Here is a 23,353-nt window from a genome sequence, read left to right on the forward strand (position 1 = left end):
GCTCCATGTAGCATTTCATGATGATAATGGATGTTTCATGGTAATGTTATCATCTGGAAATATTAGTTAAGTCCATCTGGATACTGGCATCCACAGAGCTATGATACAAACAGCCAAATACTGAAACAGTAGAAAAAATGACTGTATTCTATCAGAACCATACCTAGAATTTGGAAATATTATCTTTCTCTTTTTAATCTTTCTCTAAATTTGGAATGAAATGTGTTTAATGGTAATATGTATATTTCATCCTTACCACAGGTTATAAATAAAGAAAAATAAAGGACAGATAAAAACAAAGGGCAGATTGAAAATAACACCAAGTGTTCACCAACAGTAAACATGGGATCTACAATATAATGATGATTACAGTTTTTTAAAAACATTAATTACTTATAAATTATATTGTATTGGTTTTTTTTAAAAGAAAAATTGTGAATTGCTATTGAGGTCTAGACAAAAAAATACATATTAGCAACCATGGTCAACATTATATTAATCACTGTCTAAATTTATAATGTATAATAAATTGAATCAATATTTTGAATCTAGAATATCCCATGAAGTTAAAATATACTGTAGTAAGAAAAATTCAAAGTTTGGATGATATACAAATCCATGTTGAGTTATAATGAAGAAATTGTTTCTAGCTGGAACTGAATTCTACATCAGATTTACTTTTAAGATACAAAGTTAGGATATTAAAATATAATACTCCTACAGCTTGTTTAGTCATTTTATCAAAGAAGGAACAAAACAGCCTGCCTAGTGAGAAGCATATAAAATCCTTGTTGCAGTTAACTTATGCAAACCTAATTTGAAAGGAGACGTGGTTTGGTTTAATGAAAAATAATTCTCTCATAAGTTTCAATCCATGTAAAAATTATTTTGAAAGATGTAGTAACTACATTTGTTAGTGATTGGAAAACCTTTATAGACTTCTGCTGAAAACAGGAAAAAAAATGAGTTTGGGATTTATGGGATTAGAATTAGAATAGAATAGAAAGGAGCTGGAAGGGATCTTGGAGGTCTTCTAGTCAAGCCCCCTACTCAAGCAGGAGGACCTATACCATTTCAGACAAGTGACAGTCCAGTCTCTTCTTAAAAATCTTCAGTGATGGAGCACCCATGATTTCTGAAGGCAAGCTGTTCCACTGATTAATTGTCCTCACTGTGAGGAAGTTTCTCCTTAATTCCAGGTTGCTTCTCCCTTTGATCAGTTTCAAACCATTGTTTCTGGTGCTTTGATGAATAACGTGACCCCCTCTTCTTTGTGGCAGCCCCTCAAATACTGGAACACTGCTATCATGTCTCCCCTATTTCTTCTTTTCTTTAGACTAGCCAAACCCAGGTCCTGCAGCCATATGTTAGATTAGAAAGGAAGAATATTGAAAGAAGGGAGCAATGATGTAAGCTTAGAAAGAGAAGATAAAATATAAAATATAAGTGCACTGATGACTGTTGTAAATAAGTTTGGAAGCCACTTCTTTCTATATATTTTTTTTTCTTTTTCTTATTCTGTCTCTCTCTTTTGCAGTTTTGATTTTCTTTATATTTACTCATCACTTTCTTTTTTCATTAAATTTTATATTGTTTTTACTTTGCAAAAAGAAACTTATTTAACACAAATTAATTTTAATTTTTTTTTGAAAGATTATCAGGTCTGCCAAATGCGATGAGTTTCATACTTTTTAATCTTCTATTTCAAATAGATAGCATGTAAGTTTAACTAGTAAAGACATTTGCATTCATTTTTTTTAAAAAAAAAACAATTTTCAAGGTCTTTAGGGTATAGTACTGTATATAGCTAGTTTTGTCTAGGCACCAGGGTAGATAGTGGGAAACTGTAAGTTCTAGTCCCATCTTAGCCATGAAAGTCAACTAGGTAACCTTGGGCCAGATACTCTCTCTCAGTCTCATAGGATTACTGTTGTGGGGAAAATAGAAGGAGAAAAGTGTATTGGATATTTTGCTGCCTTGAGTTATTTGTAAAAGTAATAAAGGTGCAAAATAAATAAATATATATAGAGATGATAGACAGACAGACAGACAGACAAAGATAGACAATTTTTTGCATTTTATGGATTGAGTTTTTATCTCCAAGCTCCAAATATTCTAGAAGGAAAATAATATTGCATCACTCTGCTGTGAACCAAGTTAAGGTTTCAAAAAATTGGCCAGAGAAATTCCACATAGAATGGATGTCACTGTTCAAACCTTGAGATAATAGATTATGGTAGTCAGTTCCTTTTCTTAATGAAAAAGGATTACATTCTTCTCACCAGATGGTATACGTTGCTGCCAAAGCCATGTTTAAGCCATCCATTCTGCAGCAGAAGACAATTTCAGAAGTGGAGTGAAATATGAATAGGGTTCATTCAGCTCTTTTTAAATCAGAATGCTCAGCTCCCAATTCATTCTATTTTATTGTGCTCTTCTGATAGAAAACCTGCCCAATTCACAATAGTTTTTATTGCTCTCTGTAATGTTTCCGGAGTTCTGCTCTTTTTATACACTCTGTCAGCCATTGTTTCATATAGAGTATAGTTACAGTATACTGTATAGTATAGTTGAGCAGGAAAGTCTTAAGGAGTAAAAATGAAGAAGAAGAAGCTTTATTACTGTCTCAATTATTCTGTGCACACAAGTAGGACAAGCGTTCATGTATTGCATCAGGCACGTACGTATAGGTTACATTTTTATTACTTTGACTATTAAAATGAAGCAAACAGTGTGGTGTTTTTCAATTGGATGAAGGTTATTCAATAATGCTCTGCCAGATATGGAAATATGATATTTAAAGAAGGTTAGATCTGACTTTGTGATATATTGTCTTCAAATTATGACACCAAATCTGGATATAACAAGATTGCACTGTTTGATATCTTAAATATACTCAAATTCCATCATAAGGACAATTGGAACCTTTATGCAAAAACAAAAACAAAAGAAAAGAAAAAAACCCATGAAATAACATGAAGCTAAAGTACTCCAAACTTTGGGCAAACTTCAGTAACCAATATAGGTAGTCCTCAACTTACGACCACAACTGAGTCCAGAATTTATGCTGCTAAGTGAACTTTGCCCTATTTATGACCTTTATTGCCACAGTTGTTAAGTGAATCATTGAAGTTAATAAGTGAATCTGGCCTGCCCATTGACTTCGTTTGTCAGAAGGTCGCAAAAGGTGATCACATGATCCCAGGACACTGCAACTGTCATAAATATGAGTCCGTTGCCAACTGAATTTTGATCACATCACCACGGGGATGCTGCAATGGTCAAACGTGTGAAAAACAGTCATAGGTCACTTTTTTCAGTGATGTTGTAACTTTGAACAGTCACTAAACGATCTGTTGTAAGTTGAGGATAACTTGTAATAAGAAATCATTTAACCAATATTTTTTAAAAAATCCTTATAATATCGCTCTTCTAACAAAGTAATTGCTAGAGTATACAAAGAATTTCCAACATGTCAGCAACCCACTCAGTTTAGTACTATCAAATAATCAAGTAATCAGTGGATCTTTGACTTATACTCTTCATTCAGGGTGTCAATATTGAAAGCACAAATGCAGATTTAATGGTCGTTACTTTTCCTAATAAGCTGTCTCCCTTTCAGCTCTTGCGTTCTGTTTAGATTTGTGCAACCAATTCAAGTCAATTACAACTCGAAATAATTTAATTTAATTTAATTATGGAATTTATATGCCACCCTATCTCCTGAAGGACTCAGGGTGGCTAACAACAATAAAAACAACAATAAAAACAATAAATACAAATATTAAAAGAAATTAAATTTTACAAAGCCCCACTAAAAACCAGTAAAAATTAAAAACATAATTAATTACTTGTATGAACAATGCTAACTATTGCAACTAATATTTTCAGCATTAGTCACAATAGTCACAAATAGTCATTTTTATGCAGATGTTTGGAGTTTAACCAATCAAATGACTATTAAAGAACCACACATCCCAGTTGGAAAAGTCTTGTGCTTAAGGTCAGAGTGAGATGCTGGTAGTTAGAGGAAAGGAAAAGTAACCATGGGACCATCTGGGGAGTACAATCAATGCAATCAATAGAAAAGCTTGCAGAATGTCAAATTTACCAGAATTCTAAATCAAGTAACACAGTATTTTTTCAACCTTTTTCAATATATATATCAGAGAACAGGGTGGTGGGGAGAGAACATCTGGGGATTAAAACCAGAGTTCAGCAGTTTAAAGAATCTTGAGACAGAATTAGTAGATTGAATATAGAATGAAAATTAAGTATTGTTGCTATGGGATTATATTTACTCTTTAGAAACCACATAAAAATTATTCTGTCCAACTCTGGAGATGTAGAGACTTAGCCTGTGCAGGATTCTGGATATAATTCAGAAATGCTTTGGAACATATGGGAATGCAAGTGCAGCATGTGTCTTTTGCATTAAAAGAGTCATATAAATTAAAATGGGTTGCTCAAATGAGTCAAAACTAGATGCTTCATTTGTGCTTCCATACATTTTTGAAACATTTGATTCAGCCCCACTGAATCAAAACTGAAATAAACACCCCTTTACTTAGCCTGATCAATGTTCTGACAAGATATTATTAGCAGAAATAAAATTATGCGTATTAGATGTGGATGCACAAAATGTAGCCAAATAGCAAACATGTAACTGATCTTCTCATTAGATTTCTTAAAATCCTGAGGGTATTAAAATTTTTACCATTAAGAATTTTTTAAAAAATCCAATGAGAAGATCAGTTATATGTTTGCCACTTGGCTAGGTTGTGTATAGATCCAAACATTTTAATTTGGAAGATAAGAATTTTAAGAATGGAGAAGAATGATCATTAAAGAAGAACTATAGTTCTTGCCAAATGCCAAATAAACATTTAGGATATCTTTCCCCATATAATTAAGTCAATCTTGGTATCTATTGTGACAGATTTGATAGATTAAGCAAGATTTCTGGGAATTGTGGCTTGGGCAATTACAGCAGTTTGAAACTCTGTTATCAAAAATTTCACAGATTTAATTGCAGCATACTTTGCAGTTCTGATTTTTACTATTCCAATATTGCAGCATTTAGAAAAGATGGAATGTTTGATATGAATATCAATAGTTTCATTTATGTATTTGTGTATGTATGTATGTTTGTGTGTGTTTGTGTGTGTGTGTGTGTGTGTGTGTGTGTGTGTGTGTGTGTGTGAAAAACATCCATATCCAGCAATAGACAAGATAAAAGTCTGTATTAGGTCTGCATGCTGTTACATGCAATTTGATTGTGGTCTGCATGTGAATATGTTGATTGGACAGGAATGACCAACAGGGACATAGGCAGTATCTGTCTGGTACAATCAGTGATAGGACTTTTTAGTTCCTTTTTATTTCCTATTATGAATGGGACATAATATTGTACTTAAATAGTAATCTGTTTAATAAACAACCAAATTAGGCATAGTAAACAAAGTGGCTATTGAGGACCTAATACATAATTGTGGTAATCTAATATTATTGTATGTTGGGTAGGATTTGGCTCCTTTATAAGACCGATTTATGTTTTCTTTATTTACCCATTTTTTTAGTCTTAGTCTTATAGTTGCAAGATTATTTGGGCCGTGCTTTATTTAATTGATTTTATAGTTGCAAAAAACAAAACAAACAATCTGGGAAGCTAATATAGATAAGCAAACATTTTAGAAAAGGTTTGCATAAAAACATCTAATGATGGCCAGTCTTCTATTAAATATCCAATGACCTGTCAGCTAAGAGGACTGGGATAATGTTTTTAGACCATTCTCACTATCTAGTGTGCCACTGATTGATTTCCTTTTGGATAATATTTGTGGCATACTTTGGACTTAGAAAAGCAAAGTACAGAAATATACAATCCATATAATGCAGTAGGAAAAGATTTAATACCTTGTACAGTGGGAAACAAAGTTCCCTTATGTAGTCCACATCTTTTATTTAAGCACCTGCTGGCAGAAATTTTAATCTTTGGGGAAAACAAACAACTCCAAGATTTTTAATAGCTGATTCACATAATATTTAAACATTGGATGAATACAAAACTACTCTATCAGCAAAAACTCTGAACTATTTATATTTTCTGTATTGAAATAAAATCATTTTATTGTGATTTCTTCTGAATTTAAAGATTGCCTTTTATAGTGAAGTATCAAAAAACTGAAAATAATTATTGTTTTTGCTCTCATCTGGCTTTGCAAGACTAATTTTCATCCTTCCTGTATCCCATGGTTACATTTCAATGTTGATGAAGTGCAAAACAAACTGTTCTAATTTTTTGACATTTTTATTAAAATATATGTTTGGACTGGAGGCTTGGTGGAGGTATGGCAAACCATATTACAAATGAAAGGCTGAAAAATGATTTGGAAAGGGAAGTTTTACTGGTTATACAAAAGAAACTGGCTGAATGTTTAAATGATAAACCAAGTGAATGACCTGGAAAAAAGGCTTATTAAAGCTTCGAAGAAATATGTGAGATGACTAAAAAGAATTGAAGAGAAATAAAGTACTATTAAAATATTGGATTTCAATATGTATTAACACACCATCAAAACTGGCACTAGCCAGAGCATAGAAACACTCAAACACTTTGGCAGCACATATACTAAAATTGGAACGATACAGAGAAGATTAGCATGGCCCCTGCGCAAGGATGACACGCAAATTCGTGAAGCGTTCCATATTTTTTAAGAAAAAGAAAAGAAAAGAAAGAAACACTCAAAGTTGTGCCAGATCAGACAATGTAGAGAGACCTGGCCCATAGAATCACCAAAAGTCAGATAGGACTGAATGGAAAAGATTATCACTATCATATATTAAGAAGTAGAAGGAAGGAATATAAAGTTGGTTTTCCCAAGGATGCTTTTTCAGGAGGCAACTGGACTTTCTTGTTTTTCTTTGAAGGTGTTTCGCTTCTCATCCAAGAAGTTTCTTCAGCTCTGACTAGATTTATATCCTTCCATTCCCCACCATCTAGTCAGAGCAGAAGAAGCTTCTTGGATGAGAAGCAAAATGTTTTCAAAGAAACAAGAAAGTCCAGTTGCCTCCTGAAAAAGCATCTTTGGGAAAACCATGACCTGGATGACTGAGACTCTCCATAGATATTTAGCTATGCACTTTGGGATGAACACCTTTCTAATGGTGAGAGAATATGAACAGATTTCCCAAAAACATTGCAGACTACAGAACCATTTGCACTTCAGTTTGAGGTGCAGACAACACAGACTTATCCCCAACAGTTTGCACCTGTCTTCAAAGTGAAGGGTCAAAGAGCAGAAAACATCCTGCAGCCAAGTAGTCTCCACACATATTTGCACTGCTCATATGACTCTGAGGACACAGACAAACCTCCAAATGGCTTCAATGGCTCTCTAAAAGGGTGCAAATGACCAGCTGTCTGCAAGGAATATAAATCGTTCCATTCCTCACAATCTAGTCAGAGTTGAAGAAGCTTTTTGAATGAGAAATGAAATGTCTTCAAGTAAAAAAATAGAAGAAAAACAAGAAAGTTCAGTTGCCTCCCAAAAAAGCACCTTTGGAACAACCATGACCTGGATAACTGAGAATCTCCATAGACAGAAAGTTGGTTTATTTGATCATGGTTAAAATAAGACATTTTGTTGCAAGATTCTGTCAAACATTTACAGACTTTTTCTGATACCAGGACTTCCCCGGCTCTTCAGGAGACCGCGGGCGCCGGTGGCTGGTCTCGGGGGCCGGTGGGTCGCTCCGCGGCCTCTCTGAATGTCGGGCGTGCCGGGCCCGACAGTTAGTTTAGTTAAATATTCTAAAATTCATAATATACTTCTATCAATGATCAGCAGATAAAAAAAATATATATCATGGTGTACAAAAACATTATGATAAGGTGCACATTATAAAAACCTACAACACTGAGGGAAAAGTACAGGAATTCTTATGCAGAATTATAGAAATGTTTGTATGTATTTGTAAAAAATCAGATGTAGAAACTGACTGATGGCAAATGTAGGAAGTAATTATTGCAAATTAAGTATTAAGTAAAATGAACACTGAGCCACACCATAATTGACTAATGTGCTCATTCATAACATACAAATATAGATAATTTATTTATTTAATAATATTTATATACCGCCCTTCTCCCGAAGGACTCAGGGCGGTGAACAGGGCAGAATAAAAATACAGAATTACAAAAATTAAAAAAGGATTAAATATATGCCCACTAAAAACAATCAATACAATATTAAAACCCCAATAAAACAACATCAGGCCAGGCCGGCTTGTTTGAATAAAAATGTTTTTAGATCGCGGCGAAAGGAGCGAAGATCGGGCGCCATCCGGAGCTCAACCGGTAACTGATTCCATAGCTCCGGGGCGCCCACAGAGAAGGATCTCCCCCTGGGGGCCACCAATCGACATTCTCTGATCGGTGGCACCCTGAGGAGGCCCTCTCTGTGGGAACGCACAGGGCGAAGGGAAGTTGATACTCTCTACTTTCCCATTCTTCCCTTGGAAAGGCAGATATTGGAAAACAAGGTGTCTTCCTATTTCTTCCAATTATTGCAGGAATAATTAAGCCCTGTAGGTAATGGCCAAAGCATCTAATCCCTTGAAATCAATTGATCAATCAATCAATCATAACATTCAAGCTGATGTTTCTTCGAATTATAAAAATAAGTTTTCTCACTATTAGGAAAAAAAATGTGAGTATAACATAACAAGCCAAATTCCACAGTGTATATTTTCTTCTACTTTAAGTAAGTCTTTTTCATTTTTGTTTATTCTGTGGTATTATTATTGTTCATATTAACATAATGAGCTTTTAAAAAAAATATTTTCCCATGTAGAAATTTATTTTTACAGTCTAATCTTGCAAAAGACATCGGGTTCAATATGATGGCTTTAGATCACTCTTTCATTCTTAACCTAAAACGTAGGTTTGTTTGGGGAGGGGGGGGACAGCAAATGAGTCTGTGATTCCTGAATTTAACTTCAGGAAGAAAGAATAATATAAAAATCTCACAAACATTTACATTACATAGTGTAATTTCATTTTTTGCAAGTTACTTATAGAAGCTAAACAACTTTCAGAAGTAAATTATGGGCATTTCATTTATGAACATCTGGCTTGAAGGTGTATTGATTGTTATATGAAAGCTATTCATTGTTTAGACTGTGTTTATTGACTAAACAATTATTTAAGTATCCACACATATTTTATTAATTTTTGTAGAGCGGAATCACTGATTCCATAACTATTGTCTGAAAGGTTGCCTGTTCTGAAAGGTGAATAAACATCTGGTATTACGTCAGCCTATCTGCTTATGGATTTTGTAATTTTTTTAATAAAATCATGGACTGTTTATGACATATTGTCCAATGCCCTTATTCATGCAAGAATCCAAATTAAAATATCTGCAATAGATGGTTATTTTCTGCTCCAATATTCTTAGCAAAGCTGATCTCACCTCTGAGTAGCTGATTTTGCCGTCAATCCAGATTTCTTTTTTTTTTCCAAACATTCAACCAGAATTTTACATTACAGTCTTCCAGTAATTATAATCTACAGTTTCGGATTTTGCATTAATTTGTAGATTATCAAATGTATATTATAAATATACATTTTTTATAAATATACAATGTACACAGCACCACAAATGGTATATACAAATACTGTATATAGGTTTTTGGTAACATAAAAAGCTTTTCAGGCACACAAGCCACCCCCCATACACATAGAGGGATAGGTAGAGGGAGAAGGAGAAGGAGAGAGAAGAAAAAATCTTTAAGGAGCCACAGTCTCTTTGCTGATTTTATGCAGCTGCCTGACCATTTTGTGGGAAATGCCAGAAAATGAGTGGTTCTATGCATTTTGTCAAAGAGAAATAAGACACTACAGTATAGGAGAATCCTAAGTGTCTTTATATATGTGTTTAAGATTGCAATCCTTCACATCTTGTAATAAATCACAATAAAATCTTAAGATTTATACTGCCTTCTGAGTGACCAAACTGGAACTTGAATTAGGGATGTTTTTTTATTTGTTTGCATACTACACAAATATGTTTTCTAATGCTTACTAGTTCCTCTTTGTTCTCATTCTGTCATGTAAATGATTCCATCATATAATTCTGGAAGTATAGTGCTAAGATTTTCAAAAACAGAATCTTCTTGGAGACAGAATATCATCAGTTTTATATAATAATAATAATAATAATAATAATAATAATAATAATAATAATAATAATAATAATAATAATAATAATAGAATCAATTTGTCATGTTTCTTCAGTTTTAAGTAGCCATCTGTCTTGTAGATTGGTTCATGTTCTTATACCAAAGTATCACTCAGGAAATTTGTTGTATGGATAATTAAGTAAGACTGGTTAATATCTGGGCTAGATAAGGCCAAAGAAACAATTAATTGCCAATATTCCACTTCAAAATGAACAGAGTAAATCATAGAGCATCAACCATTTAGAGAACTGAAACATTTATTCTGACAAAAGAATTATTTTCTCTTGCATATAATATATATTGATGGACCTTCTCTAGAGTTTGTTTTAATGCTTTCTCCCCAGCAATTCTGGAAGGCAGATTTAATAACATTCCATTGTCACAGAAGTTAACCATACATAAGCCAGGTGAAACTGATTCAATGGCACATGTTTTTCAGTCCAACACAAATGTTTGCTGGTTTTTTTAAAAAATGTGCCCAATAGAAAAGATAATTTTATGTAAGTTAGCAGATACAAATTTCAGTGACACCTATTTAATTGCCAAATTTTGTTACTTTGCCACAAGGAAATATCCTCCAATGATCTTACCGTTATAGGACAAAGTGATTAAACTGTATATATTGATAGTTTTTCAAGTATACATAACGAAAATAATATTTCATGCTTTGTGTATATTTTTATTTGATTCTGGTTCATGATTGTAATGAAGTTTGAACCTAAAAAGAGCTTCCTTTTACACCAACTTGAGCACCAGAGAAAAGTTAGAATAAAAACAAAGTAACAGATACTTTCACTCTTACTGGCCTAATGAGAATACCATTTTTTGTTTATTATGAATAACAGAATAACAGAGTTGGAAGAGACATTGGAGGTTTTCTAATCCAACCCCCTGCTCAGGCAGGAAACCCTATACCATTTCAGGCAAATGGCTGTCCAGTCTCTTCTTAAAAACCTCCAGTGTTGGAGCATTCACAATTTCTGGAGGCAAGTTTTTCCAATGATTTGTTGTTCTAACTGTCAGGAAATTTCCCCTTAGTTCTTGGTTGTTTCTCTCCTTGATTAGTTTCCATCCATTGCTTCTTGTCCTGCCCTCAGATGCTTTGGAGAATAGCTTGACTCCCTCTTCTTTGTGGCAACCCCTGAAGGAATCAAGCTATTGAATCTATTGCCTTTATTTCTTTTTCAGTTAGCATTTTCATATTTGTGTGCAAGTGAATGAAATGCATTTTCCACAAATTTATGTATGGTTCAGCTACAATGTCATGGACTTTTGTTTTGATGGTGTTGCTCACATCTCCATGCTTTTGGTGTAAACTGATTCATCTTTTTGTTTTCTCTTCTTATTTTTACCATTAAAGGTGCTGGTGGTTGGACTCCACTTGTATCAAATAAGTACCAATGGCTCCAAATCGATCTTGGTGAAAGGACTGAAATTACTGCTGTTGCTACACAAGGTGGATATGGGAGCTCTAACTGGGTAACCAGTTACCTCCTAATGTTTAGTGATAGTGGAAGGAACTGGAAACAATATCGGCAGGAGGAAAGCATTTGGGTATGTTTATATAATGGTCATTTTTTTCAGTCAACCAAAATTACTGTTGGGTGCATTTCTGGAATATATATATAATGATTCTGTGTGGTCAGTTTTAGGTTTAGACACAAATATAGATATTATTAAACACAACCCAGCAATACATAAAACTTGATGCATGTAACATTCACTGCTGAAAAAAAGTCATGAAAGTACTTGGGAAATATATTGTAGAACATAAAAGTAATAATATAGACATTGTATAAAAATAAAGAGGAAAATTCTATTTTTTCCTTGAATCTGAATTGTTATCAATATTTACAATATCTCTAATTCTAAACATCATGATCGTTAACATAGCAAGATATTTTTCTCTGTTATACACAGTACTCATCTTAGTAGTTCTTAATCTGTGTTTGTTCACCATATATTTTAAAATCCCTTGCTGGAGTAGAAAACATAATTGAGAATTCTACCATATGATTTGAGAGATATTGTATGCATTTGTTTTTCTCCTTGCTCTTTCTAGGAACCTTCAGATTGGTTTCATCTTATTGGAAGATTTTCAGTTATACTTTACCCTTTGCCTTTTTTGTAACAGTTTTAATTGTCTGTGTGAAAGTTGGGAACTTTTAAATAGTCTGGATTGAATTCAGAGTTTGTCACAACTATCTTGCCCCATTAGTTTCAAATGACTAAATCTGAATTCACTGCAGTATATTAGTATATAATTTATTTTTTTTAAAAAATAACCTTAAAGACAACTGTTCAACGATTGAATAATTTAGCTTAACAATTTACTACTGTGATATTTTTCAATTATCTTCATTTGAAATTCTGAACAAAATACAGCAGCCCCGAGGCCTAGAATAAGCTAACTATTTCTTATATAAGCTATTGAGGGTAATTAATAGCTGATAATGTAATGTCTAAACCCCTTAAAGATGTGTACATTCACTCACTGAATAGAACAATTTTGTAATTGAATAAGATATTATTACATAATTTAAGTATTGAAATTACAACCAATTTTCAGAAGAAGCTTCAGAGTAACCTTTTGTTATTTGGATAATGGATCCAAAATGTTAAAAGAATTACTGTATAAAACAGCAAATTAAAGTTATTACAACGGAAACTTAAATGCAACTAAATGGTATTGCAGAGATAGAAGAATATGAACACTTATAAAAGGATTAGCAAATCAATTATTTTAATCTCTTTTAGTGGCCAAAACAGACTACCTGTAGATAAGAGTGACATTGTCAAATCTTTTAATATGCTTTTATTGGGAAGTTACATCTATAGCTGTTGACTATTTTCTTCTGCATGTATAGTTTCTCCCTAGTGAAACATTTGGGATAATGAAAGCAATGAAGCTGCTTCTAATCTCCTTTCCAAAAGTTATACAGGTAGTCCTTGACTTACAACCAAAATTTTTGTTGTTATCTGAGACATTTGTTAAGTAGTTTTGGCCCATTTTATGACCTTTCTAATCACAGTGTGTTAAGTGAACCCCTGCAGTTGATAAGTTAGTAACCTGGTTGTTAAGTGAATCTGGCTTACCCATTGACTTTGCTTGTCAGAGGGTTGCAAAAGGTCGCAAAACACTTTTGCAAGAATAAAGGGGAAAAAATAAATATCACTTTAACCTTCCTTCAACAGGAGTTTTCTCTGAAGATGAGGCTTGTCACAAACTCAGACACTGCTAAGCTTGTAAGCTGCCCTGAGTCTTCGGAGAAGGGCGGGATATAAATGGAATTTAAAAAAAAAACTTTGTTAAAAGGTGACCCAAACCAGCATATGCTTTAATAACAAACACTAGCTACTTCTTAAACAACTTTCAGAGAATTTATAGCTGGTGGTTAAAAAGCATCTGAGATTATTTAAACCAATTCCTTTCCTTTCCTTAATGCGGGAATCTATTAAACGATCGTACCCAGTATCCATTTTATAATCCTTAACAAGAAGACAACATCATTTTAATATTCTCCTTCTAATTTCAAGCTGTCTTGCCCCTTGTTTCAACAGAGCACAGAATTACTCCATTTTGTGTGTTTTGTGTACTTTTAGATGTTCTTAGGTTGTGACACTGAGAATTTTGTAATTTGGGGCAGGATCATTTATGGCTGTCTGAACAAGGTGAATGCATGATTGCATGAACCCATACCCATTGGTTGCTATCATGTAGGAAAAGGAGCTTGAAATAGTTATGTGAATCAGATTTTGCAAATAATTAAAAGGAGTACATTGTCATATTCTGTATGGACACTGCATGGGTTATAAATAAGGTAATTTATATTCATGTGGGCATTATTAACATGAAATTGTTATTCTTTGCGTGGACTTTATTAAAAAAGGAAAATATTTGTACCCAATATTGATTTAAACTTTCTAATAAATTCTAGACTTCACTACCTTTCCTTAATTGATTTTCTGAGATACTTAGAGATAAAAATAAACAATTCTAAGTGTGTATTTGATTCTTTTTGTTAATATAAGTGTCAATATATACTTTCTGCTTTACTATGTTTCACTAACTTCAATGGGACCATTTAAAACATTTGACAACTTGGTTTTATTTTGTTAATCGTCCTAGACTCAGTTCACTATCATGCTAAACTGTTTGGAACAATAAATGTAATAATCCCCTGAAGTATTATTTAGAAAAACGGGAAACAATTTGGGACTGTTCTCTGTAACTTTTTATTTTAGAACACTTTTGATTATGCAAAGGTTTTCAGATGAAGCAGCTGTGGTTACTGATAAAATACATTTTTCGAGGAAACATCTTAACTTCTCCAAAGATAATTTCTTTTCTATTTGATTAAATTCAGATCAAATCAAATGCATATATTCTTTCACTTTCAAGTGGTACTGGCTTAAAAGTTGAGATTAATATCCCTTGGAATTCAAGGCCCTGTAATATTAGCGGTTATGCTCTAGTAGTATCTTGTGAGTCTCAGTGCCAGAATGGGAGCAATATTTTTTTTATCTTCTCTACTTTTCTTTGGGTTGAGCACTAATGTATGAGTGGCTATACTCATACTTCTTGGTAGCAAGCCCTGTTCTGAAACTTCATATAAGGTATTATGTACTGGAATGTAATGATGCAAGCCATGGACTCTTGCCTATTGTGGAGAAGCTAAGTAGGCATTTCCTGCCAAGCTGAGGCTAGCCCTCAGGGGCTAACTTAACGGTCAGTCCCAACAGTTTTGGTGGGAACATTCATATTTGGGGCAGGAGAATTCAGGCTACCAGAATTCAGGAACACCAGAAGGCTTATGTGTATAAATACCAGCCATTACCTGTAGCAGGCAGCTGTTTTTCTGGAGACAATAAAGAAATGCTTTGACACTGTGTTGCTCCTTGCCTATTGACTTAACCCACTATATAAAATAAGGCATCCCAAAAATTGAGGAGGGAAGCAGCATCAACCATGGGGTCACTTTCTCCCCTCAAAACCAAGGAGGGACCCTAGGGACAGATGTTGGATTCTTTGCAAGTAATTGGAAACAGTTTGTCCAAGGAATGCAAATCCAGAAGAGTATCGTTAAATATATGCAAATACAAATAGCTCAGATTGATCATAATTATTAGAAGGACAGGTGAGTTTGCCACACTGACATTCCAGCAAGTGGTCTGTTTTTAAATCAGACAGCTATGAAGTTTTAGGAAGGCAAAACTCTTGGCCAATTCTATACAACACAGGTAGTTTGAAGCACTTACTCTGTAAGGTTGTTGAAATCTGAAACAACCCTCCTGGTATTGCTTTTTCTTCCTGTTCATCTATGAAAGCTCTTTGCATTCTTAGTGATGATTTGGGATGAGAAGCCACTTTACATCTCATCACTGTTTTGATAATTATGACACCCCTTTTAGTAATATAAGAAGTAACTCTCACAAGAGAAAGTGTGATGCCTGATGAAATCATTGTCCTTCCATCACTCCTTTCACTCTATGGAGGGGATGTGATAGGCTGACTTTTTGAAAATCTGTACAATTACCTGCTTTTCTACCTTACCACAGAAGAATGTTATTGCTGATTAGTAGGCAGATTGAACAGGTTTGCTTATCTCTGGCTGCTATCAAATAGTATCAAATGCTTTTGATAAAAGTATCATTATTATCAGTGCTTTTTTTGTAAAAGAAAAAGGTGCCGGAACTCACACATGTCGTACAACCTGCCTTGCCTACCCTACAAGGTTCCATCCAAAAAAGGTGCTGGAACTCCATTCTGAGCGTTCTATGACAAAAAAAGCCCTGATTATTATAAAGAGGAGAACTTCCTTTATTCTCCCAAATGAATTTGGCCTTCATTTTCCCTTGTTTATACATCTCATATTGATAGTCTGTTCATTCATATGACAGTGTTTCCCTAATCTAGTGTGTTTGTGTGTTTGTGTGTGAGAGACAGATATACAGACACACATACATCCATACACACATACACACACAAACACACACAGTCCAGTTAACATGTATGTTTTTGTTTTGTTTTTTAAAAAAGATTATTTTATTCATTATATCCATTCTTTTGCTTACAGATTTATTCATAGGAATTTAGATCTCCAAGTAGAGCTACTAAGGATTATAAATTAGTGTGGGCTTTCCTCTTTCAGAGAGACATCTACTCACAGAAGTAAGTTAACTGAAAAAGTTCATTTTGAATAGCAATGGAAATGTCTACTAGAGTAAGGGAAAAAAGTTGTTAAGAATAAGGCAGGATAAAATTTGATTCTAGTTTTTCAAAGCATCTTCTTTCCATGGAGGTTTTAATAGAATTTCTTTTCGTATTCAAGTCAACTAATGTTATACGGAGTAGAGAGGAGAAAAGAATAATTGATAATAAATATGAGTGAGGGATACCTAAACCATCTATCACTGAAATGGAATCCCCCCACTTCAATAGGAATGTTTTATTAGTACCTGTAAAAGCTGCTATTCTTCCAAAGGTAGCTTAAAGAGAAAGGCTAAAACTTGAGGGAAAAGTTTACATTTTCATTATAAAGAATGTAAATAAGTACGCTGATCTCAGATACTATTTCTGCAACTGGTTACTTTGCTCTATAATTATTTTTCTTTTTTAAAAAATGCAGTAGCAAGTAAGCCTGAACAATATGACTAATTCTGTATTTTTAGAAAAATCTAACAATTTTAGTAACTGCAAAAATGTTTACATGGCTCGTTTTTCAAACATTGTCTTCTACACAGAAACACGGAAGTTGTGCATTCATTTTATAATGGAATAAAGACTGTTATCATTTACAATTGGGGAAAGTAGTTTCTGTTAAGGAATTAGAATTTTAATAACAAAGGTTACAATATGAATCTGAATCTACCTTCTTCCAGAGTTTATGGAACCAGATGCTTTACAGGATTTAAAAGTTCACAGATCAAACATATTTTTTTTCCTGGCCACAGTTGCATAGCTGCCAAACTGATAAAGAATATTGGAAATCAAATCCACCTCTTGATGAATGGCAAGGTCAGTGAAATAGACAATATTGCCTATTTTGGAAATAAGCTTAAAGGTTGTGATCCAAAGCTATATGGGAAATGACTCTACAGGGATTTACTTTCCTGCTCATTTAATCATGATTTTGCTGATAATTTATCATTGTACCATAGGAATAATTAAAATATGCAAATATGTTTCAAAGGTGCTTTTTTCAAGAGTCTACTGGACTTTCTTTGTCCTTTGACAAACTGGACCTTTTGCTCGAAGAAAGGCTATCAGAACTGAAGAAGCTTCTTGGATGAGAAGCAAAACATCTTGAAGGAAAAACAAAGGAAGTCCAGTTAACTTTTGAAAAAAAAAACACCTTTGGGATAACCATGACCTCAGTGACTGAGAATCTCCATAGACATGCAAGATATTTCTTATACTTCCCGCACCCAAATATTTACTAATATTCTCTTTGAATCTTTGTATTCTGAAACATAATTGAAACTCACTAATAATAGCTTTCCTCTAGTAATTACTGCAAATCTTGATGTAGCATTTTTAATTTGAGACAGAATCCTCTATGAAGGCCTGAAGGACCATTGTGAGCCAGAGTATTGTATTAAATAGATTAGAGGGCAGAGGTGAGTCTTTTTCAGACACTGACTGACACATTGGGAGCTTCCAACTGGGCATAGCAGAACTGGCCAATGTTGTAATCTCTTAAAGTACTTATCTTGTGAGATTTTACCCATTTTAAATGACATTATTGATGGAGGGGGGGGGGGTTGCACCAAAATTGCAGGGTGCCTAGCATCTGAAAACTGTTGCCCATTTTGTTGGACATCTTAAAATATTTAGAGAACTGCCCTCAAGTTAAGGAAACAGAAATACTACTGAAAACCTCTGGCTGAATGCATGGAGCTCAAGGATCAAGCAGCAAACAAAAAGGTATCTGTGTATCTGGTTTTCATCCCAGTTTAAAGCTGTCCAGATATTAAGCTACAGTCGGTGCCTGAGGAGATCTCCTTTAGAAGTAATTTATATCTATATTTTACTATAGATGAAACCATTTATCTCTGAGTAGTAGTAAAAGAATATCAATAGATATGTTGATATTGGCATTTCACATAAATTCTCTCAGTACCCCAAACAGCAGTATAAAGAGAGTTGAATTCATAGTCTGTTTTTCCCAGTTGTACTCATTGATGTGAGAATTCCTTCCTTCTTATACTGTATAATGAGCTTGCTGTTTATCTCCAAAAAGCAGATCCCTGAGCTGTGAGGACTTGTGCCTGGGAATTTTCCTCTGTCATCAATTAGCAAAAAAGTAGTTACAAATTTCTAATCTGACAGCTCAGAATCTTAACTATGCTTTCAGTTGCTATGCTTTCTCCTCTTTGCAGTTGCTGCTGGTATTTTAGAAAAACTGGTCATTCTTCATAATTGTGTTTACAAGCACACCTTTAAAGGATCTCTGAACTGTCAGTGATAAACTCATCAAAAGAAGTTGATGGCTTCAGAACATTCTGACGTCCAAGGCTGGATAAATTGTAGCCTTCCAGATCATGCTGTGTAACATAGTCAGCATGTTAAAAGCTATTTTTGAGCAAAATCTGAGGTGGCATGAATTTCTCATTGCTGGGCAAAGGAAAGGTTTAAATCTTAATCCTCACAAGTTTAAAACTCTTGCTGATCTTAGCTCATTATCTTAAACCAGACATGTCAAACACAAGGCCCGGGGGCCAGATCCGGCCCACGAAGTGGTTTCATGTGGCCCACGAAGCCATCCTGGAAACAGTGAGGGAATGGCCCCCGCTGCCTTGGCCCTGGCCCAGAGACCCTCCTTCTGCCAGAGACCCTCAGATCTGTCCCACTCCTGCCCAGGCCCCCATAGGCACCCTTGATGTGAATGATGTAGAGTTGGCCACGCCCACCCAGTAGGCCATACGCACTCTAGCCATGTCCACCCAGTAGGCCACGCCCACCCTGGCCATACCCACCCAGCCCCCTAACGGCAACTGCAATGCTGATGCAGCCCTCAATGAAATTGAATTTGACACCCTTGTCTTAAACCATTGTTGTCAAGCATTGCCATAATATTTTTTTTCAGGTATAAACCAGAAAATGGGTAGAACCATGGATAATCCTTACATGATATAAGTACCAATGAATCCAATATTTATTTAATGAATGATATTTTGACACAGAAAAAGTCTGAGTTCTAATTTCTAGTTATATAATTTTTTGAGGCAAATATGGCAAACATGTTGCCATTAATACACTGCTGAATACCAACTCATTCGTACTGAGCAAGGTCTATAGTGATAGATGAGTAGGATTTCAGCCTTCATAAACTGACCATCCCTCTTCTCTGGCATGCTGAATTCCAACTTCTCGGATTACTAGTATCTGCTTGTGCATCTACTATTTTGTTGGTATGTTAGTGAAAAAGTACTTTGAAGTGTATTACATTGGGACATGAGTACTATCAACCATAGGTGTGGGAGACCATCGTTAGAGTCTGTGATAGTCTGCTGAGCACACCCACAAGTTTGGAAAGATTAAATAACAATGAATAGGACTCCCACCTTTTTGGCCTTATGGAAGAGCCTTAAAACCTGGCTCTGCCAGTTGGCCTAGAATCCTGATAGGGAAGCTATTTACGGGGGATGGTCCCATTCCTGTGCTGCATGACCTCTTAGATATTTTTTTTGTACAAGTTTTATTAATTTTTAAAATTTTACATTCAGATATTTGTGAAGCAACACGGTGGTTGGGTACAAAAGTAAACAATTGCAAATAACAAATTATTTGTAATTCGCTCAAGTTGCGTCGACAAAGATTCCTTCTCCGATTCCCTTAGTTTTGACATAATCAAATTAATCGAATTAATACATTTCTAATTGTGACATAATCAATTAGAAGAATTTTCAATATATTTTCACTTATACATATCCATATCCTGTTTTTTTAATTTTTACCTAACTGCAATAGAATATCCTGGAATAGCCCTTGATATATAAAGAAAATAAAATAAAAAGAAAGAAAAAACTTAAATTTCAGGTAACCCACATTTCCCTATTTCAGTAAAAAGTATTTATCCTGTCTACAAAACTTACATTATTCATTTCAATGCATTCTTATTTTTACAAGTAAATTCTATTTATCATGTAAATAATTCACCAATTATTAGAAAAATATCTTTTGGTATATCCTTCCAAATTAAATAATAGAGTTTTGTTTGTATTTAATACTTGTTAATTTTAATTGTTTTTATATTTCACTTTTTATCATTTTGTTATCCACAAAGAAATACTTCAATAATGAGATGGGCAGCATTTGAAATTAATAAATAAATAAAGAGACATTTTCCTCTGGGAAACAATGCTGTATCATGTAGCACAGACATGTCAAACTTGCGATGTCACGTGACGTCGCACAACGTATCAGGACGATTTTGCCATTGCAGGCAATGGGGTGGGCGCGGTTTCTGGATGACGCGTCTGACCTGCAGGCCGGCAGTTTGACACCCCTGATGTAGAATATACTGAAAGTACCATGATTTGTATAAGATTACATTCTAGGCTCATGTTTTTCTTAAACATTCAATTTGTAACTTAGATTATGGGAATCCCAAAATGATCTGACATTTTTTAAGTATATGTCATTCAAAGCTAACAGTACAGTTTGGCCAAATATCTTTTAGACATGGCTTAGTTCTGCTTTGTTTCAATTTTGCATAGTAATTAGCAGCACTTTAATTAATGGAGGAAAGTAATTTTATTTCCTTTCAACATTTACCATAGTTTGCCTTAAGGCCTGTGACCTTGGCATTATGCATATTGCATACTGATCAATTTCATCGTCTTTTACAAAATATGCAACAAGAATGATCATTTCCTTGCAGTTCTAGTGAACACAAGTGATGGCTCTGTATTTATTACAGTAGTCTGAAATGAAGGAGTCAAATCATGTTACTTCTATCTTTACTGTGACATTTATTTTCACTGTTCTTCAATTGCTGTCTCCTATTTCTGAAAATCCTAAATCAATTGTCTCTGTGCTTATGGGGGATGCATCTTCTGTATCTTCCATTTGATATCCTGCAGATAATCTAGGATTGGCATTATGCCTCGCTACACAAGTTTAATATCCCTCAATAATATTTTCAGGTGGTATCGATCTGTTTACAATCCATCCTAAAATTAGACCCTGTGTGTTGTTCTTAATTTGAGTTATAGTTTTGGGGAAAATAAGATACTTGCAACTTTAGCACTCTACATCAGATTCAACATATTGCTGATGATGGACTAGTTTAATTGAGAGTCATTCTTTTTAAAGTCTGTGAATTCCCATGAAGAACCAACACCCAGAAGATAAGCTCAGGATCCAAAAAGAACTTGAAAAACTTGAAAAATGGACCCTATCTAACAAAATGAAGTTTAATATGGAGAAAAGCAAGGCTTTTAAACTTACAGGAGCCTTGGTGGAGCAGTGGGCTAATGCCTCCTTAAGTAACACCAGCTGCCTGCAATTAGTGCAGGTTCGAATCCCACCAGGCTCAAGGTTGACTCAGCCTTCCATCCTTCCGAGGTAGGTAAAATGAGGACCCAGATTGTTGGGGGCAATAAGCTGACTTTGTAATAATGCCTCTTGGGGGCCCCCGAAAGCCCTAATAAGCAGGCATATACATAGAATGAAGGCTATTGCTAAGCACATTGATTTGTGCTTCTTCTTAGATTGTAAGCCACCCTGAGTCTTCGGAGAAGGGCGGGATATAAATGGGATTTTAAAAAAACAACAACGGTACAAGTACAGGTTAGGCAAAAACCTGGCTCAAAAACAGTAACTGTGAGAGGAGGTTTGGGGGCTAGTGGACAATCACTTAAAATATGAGGCAGCAATATGCTGCAGCAACCAAAAAAAAACAATACAATCTTTGGTTGTATAAACAGAGGCATAGTATCAAAATCACATGAAATATTAGTACCACTTTATAAAGCCTTAGTAAAGCCACACCTGGAATACTGCATATTACAAAAACGATGTTGAGATTTTGAAAATAAGTGCAAATAAGAGCAACTAAATGATTAAAGGCCTGGAGATTAAAATATGAAGAACTGTTGCAGGATTTGGGTTTGGCTAATGTAGAGAAAAGAAGGACCAGGGGGGACATGATAGCAGTAGAGGCTGTCACAAAGAGGAGGGTGTCAACTTATTTTTCAAAGCACTAGAGGGCAGGACAAGAAACAATGGATGGACACTAATCAAGGAGAGAAATGACCTGGAATTAAGGAGAAACTTCCTAACAGTGAGAACAATTAACCAGTGGAATAGCTTGCCCTCAGAAGTTGTGGGTGCTTCTTCACTGGAGGTTTGTTTGTTTTTTTTAAACAAGTTTTATTGATTTTTTTTAATATTTACATATACATGTATTTGTGAAACAATATGGTGGTTGGGTAGTTAAAATAAGAAATAGCCAGTTGTAAATAGTTCAGGTTACATCAACAGAGATGCCCTCTCTACTTCCCTTAGTTATTACATAGTCAAAATAGGCAAGTTAGTACATTTCTAGTTGTAACCTAGTCAATCAACAAAACTTAAAATATATTTTCAGTAATACATATCAATATCCTGTTTTTAAATTTTATCTAATTGCAATAGGATACTGGACACAATTTTGGCAATGACAGAGCAAATTAAAGCCAAATTGCAAGAAAAATCTGACAACTTATAGCCACCAAATCAAATTTTGACTTTAAATCACTGGAGGTTTTAAAGAAAAGACTGGACAGTTAATTCTCTGAAATAGTATAGGGTCTCCTGCTCAGAAGACATCCAAGGTCTCTCCCAGCTCTATTCCAATCAATTGATTGATTGAATCGATTAAAATAGTGTTGTAAAACTGTCCTTAATAAATAAACATTCAGAGTTTTTTTTAATGGCTGTTCTAATTACCTATGATTACCATTCAGTAAGATGAGAAAAAGTGAAATTCTCAAGAATAAAGCATGGGGATCATTTCCTTAACCTAGATATAAAATGGCAAAATAGATGTGAGAAAATAGATAATCACCTCTCCACTGGGCTGCAATCTTCCTGGCTTCTCATCTTATAATTAAACTTTAG

General features: G+C 34.4%; 1 protein-coding gene across 1 annotated transcript in view; it reads left to right on the forward strand.

Moving 5' to 3' along the window:
- Nucleotides 1-23,353, forward strand: part of CNTNAP4 (contactin associated protein family member 4) — a gene marked incomplete at both ends in the record, with an annotated part of 286,811 nt that overhangs the window by 96,980 nt on the left and 166,478 nt on the right. Inside the window, one exon of the mRNA XM_081315740.1 lies at nt 11,606-11,799. Coding sequence (XP_081171866.1) covers nt 11,606-11,799 — 194 coding nt within the window. The remainder of the gene's footprint in view (nt 1-11,605; nt 11,800-23,353) is intronic.

This window comes from Vipera berus, assembly GCF_964194415.1.
Source record: "Vipera berus genome assembly, chromosome: 2".
NCBI classification, from domain to species: domain Eukaryota; kingdom Metazoa; phylum Chordata; class Lepidosauria; order Squamata; family Viperidae; genus Vipera; species Vipera berus.